The following is a 3685-nucleotide window of genomic DNA, read 5'->3' on the forward strand; positions in this document are numbered from 1 at the left end:
AAGGTTAGATATGTTATTCATCTGTCTGTTTCTCTCTCTCTCTCTCTCTCTCTCTCTCTCTCTGTGCAGAGACTTCAATTTTAAGAATTGATTCTAATGAAATTATTTTTTTCACAGGTACAATTTTAAATCTTTGCACATTTGATTATATTTTAAAAAATCTCACATGTTGAAATTAAAGGGTGTATTTACTGATTGATTCACTTTACATCCTGATCACAGCCCCACTTCTCCTTCCAGTACCACTTATATCTTCTTCCCACTTCCTACTTTGATGTGCCCCCATGGGTACCAACCTACTCTGGAACAAAAATTTGCAGCAGGACTAGATTTATCCTGTCCCAATATGGTTAGGACAGGCAGCACAACTAGCAGAAAGGAATCTAAGGCCAGGCAAGAGTGTCAGACACAGCTCCTGCTCAAGTTGTTAGGGAAACCACATGAAGAACAAGCTGCGTATGTACAATATATGTGCAAGGACCAAGGGTCAGCAGATGCATGCTCTTTACAGGGTGCTTTAGTCTCTGTGAGTGTTGGAGACCAGGTTGAGAAAACCCAGGCATCTTACAACCCAGGCATCTCACAGCCCAGGCATTTTTACAGCATGCAGCTGAGAGCCATATAGTTCTTTGTTTGGAGCCAGTTGCCCCCTCTCCCCTCAAGGCTGTTTCGTGGGAATCAGCAAGATTCNGGCCCTAAACAAACATCAAGGACTGTTACAAGAGTCTTCCAGTATTCCAGAGCTGCCCAGAACTGTCATCTTGGGCTGATAGGAGGACTGGAGCTTTGAGATAAGCCGCCCAGTGTTCCGGAGCAGTGACATCAAGGACCTGAGATGAATCATTGAAAGTTTCAGACTTGCGGTCTGAAAACCGCCCCCATCTGTCCTTCACTATGTTCCTTTTGATGACTTCCTAACCCCTTTCTGTATACTATAAAACTTGAGCCTTTTCCTTCATTAAATGAGACTATGACAAGCATATGCATGGTCTCTGTCTCTCTTTCTTATTCCCATTTCAATGTAGGTTTGGGATCCCCCTCAAGGACCATGGAATAACTTGTCCCGCAGGCCGGGATATGTGAGCGCCAAAGGGACCAGGTTAGTTGACTGTGTAGGACATCTTGTGGTGTACTTGACCATTCTGTCTCTTTAATCCTTCCCCCAACTTCCCACAAGGCTCCCCGAGCTCTGTCTAACATTTCACTGTATGTTTCTGTATCTGCTTCTAGCAGATGATTGGTGAATGCAGGTAAGATTTGCTGAAGGAAGCAAAAGCCAAGATCACAAGTTTGAGGCCATCCTGGACTACACACACACACACACACACACACACACACACACACACACACACACANATATATATATATATATATATATATATATATATATATATATATATATATATATATATAATGTTAGCTTGAACAGACCTTAGAAAAAGAAAGACATATTTTTAAGCCAGTGATAATTCAAAAAATTTTAAATGTTTTTGTGGGCCCAAGTTTAAAACAAACATCCGATTTGCAGGCAACCATAGAAAATGCAGGGAGGGGGATGGAACAGACTGATGTCAAGGTCAGTCAATAATTAGCCCAACTTGGTTTCCATCCCATAGGCAAGGACCAATCCCAGACACCATTAATGATACTCTGTTATGTTTACAGACAGTAGTCTAGCATGTTTGCCCTCTGAGAGGCTCCACCCAGTAACTGGACTCAGAAGGATCCAAAAATCCACAGCCAAACAGTAGATGGACCTTGGAGACTCTTATAGAAGAGTTGAGGGAAGGATTGTGGGCCCCACAAGAGATAGAACTCTACAGGAAGAAAGAATTGCTGAATCAACTAACCTGGGCCATTGGGGCTCTTGCAGATTGAACCACCAACCAAAGAGCATACACAGGCTAGACCTAGGCTTCCATGCACATATGTAGGAGTGCAGCTTGATCTTAAGGTTGGTCCCAAACATCTGGAACAGGGGTTATCCCAAAAGCTATTGCCTGTTTGTGGTATATGATCTTATAGCTGAGCTGCCTTGTCTGACCTCAGTAGGAAAGGACATGTCTACCTCACAGAGACTTGAAGTGCAAGTGTTGGGGGATACCCACAGGGGCCACCACACACTCAGAGGAGAAACAGATGGGGGAGTGGGCTAAGGATTGTGGGAGGCGATGACTAGGAGGGGGCAGTAAGTTGAAAGTAGAGTGAATACATTTTTTTTTAAAAAAGTATCTGGTCTATGTAGGATATTGGTTCTAATGCTTTGATTTAGTCAGGAATCTGTGTGTTCAAATGCTAAAGGTCTGTGTTACCATTTGTTTTCTGATCCATGAATGAAGATGCCAACATCCAATGGCTGAACACAAGTTAGAACATTTAGAGTTGCATGGGTAGGATACAGAGAGGACAGAGAGATTTGCCATGACCCAGGAGGACAGAGATGGGGCAGACTTGGAGCTGAAGAGGAGATCATCTAAAATGTAGGTGGAAAGTGAAACTAGAGCATCAGGGGGCATCCCCAAATTGTAGGCAGCAAGGACAATTGGCTTCATAGAAAGTAACCAGGCAACTATGCTAAAGGCAGATTTAGAGGTGTTGCGCTAAGAGTAAAGGTAACCTGGCAACTCTGCTGAGGGCATATTTAGAGGTGTTTAGTAAGGAGTATCAGAGGGAAGGGCATGCTAGCCACAGGAGTCTTAGGTGTACCCAGCCATTGAGCCAAATGACAAGTTAAAAATGAACTATTGTGTGTATGTCTTTCATTCTGTGGATCCTTAGCCATCAGGGAAATGCAAATAAAAATGACACTGATATTCCACCTTACACCCATCAGAATGGCTAAGATAAAAAAAAAAAAACCAAAACTCAAGGGACCGCACATGCTGGCAAGGATGTGGAGAAAGAAGAACACTTCTCCATTGCTGGTAGGAGTGAAAATTTGTACAACCTTTCTGGAAATTAATTTGGCAGTTTCTCAGAAAACTGGAAATAATTCTACTCATGACACAGCCATAAAACTCCTGGGCATATACTCAATCTATGTTCCACCATACAATAAGACACCTGCTCCATTTTGATTATAGGAGCTTTATTTGTAATACCATAAACAGGAAACCATCCAGATGTCCCTCAACAGAGGAATGGGTAAAGAAAATGTTACATTTATACAATGGAATACTATGAAGTTATTAAAAACAAGGACAAAAAAGGCTTTAAACATTGATTGCATTCATGGGGTTTCTCTCCTAAGTGTTATGTGTTCTTTTATGATATGTGAGACCAGAATGACTTGCAAAGGCTTTGCCACATTGATGACATTCATAGGGTTTCTTTCCAGTATGTGTTCTTTTATGTACTTGAAGCTGACGGTTTTCTACAAAGACTTTACCACATTGGTTGCATTCAAAAGGTTTCTCTCCTGTATGGATTCTTTTATGTGTTAGAAGACTACCAATTTGTGCAAAGGCTTTACCACATTGGTTACATTCAAAAGAGTTTTTCTTCTGTATGCATTCTTTTATGTGATAGAAGACTACCAATTTGTGCAAAGGCTTTACCACATTGGTTACATTCAAAAGGTTTTTCTCCTGTGTGGATTCTTTTATGTGTTAGAAGAACACTACTTTGTGCAAAGGCTTTACCACATTGTTCACATTCAAAAGGTTTCTCTCCTGTATGTGTTCTT

At 41.5% G+C, this 3685-nt stretch overlaps 1 protein-coding gene across 1 annotated transcript in view; it reads right to left on the minus strand.

The window, feature by feature from the left end:
* Positions 1 to 3216: 3216 nt before the first annotated feature.
* Positions 3217 to 3685, minus strand: part of LOC110314838 (zinc finger protein 431-like) — a 3174-nt gene continuing 2705 nt past the window's right edge. Inside the window, exon 4 of the mRNA XM_029534649.1 lies at positions 3217 to 3436. Within this exon, the coding sequence (XP_029390509.1) occupies positions 3246 to 3436 (191 nt within the window). The 3' untranslated portion in view covers positions 3217 to 3245. The remainder of the gene's footprint in view (positions 3437 to 3685) is intronic.

This window comes from Mus pahari, unplaced genomic scaffold (genome assembly GCF_900095145.1).
Source record: "Mus pahari unplaced genomic scaffold, PAHARI_EIJ_v1.1 scaffold_7073_U1_1, whole genome shotgun sequence".
NCBI classification, from domain to species: Eukaryota; Metazoa; Chordata; class Mammalia; order Rodentia; family Muridae; genus Mus; species Mus pahari.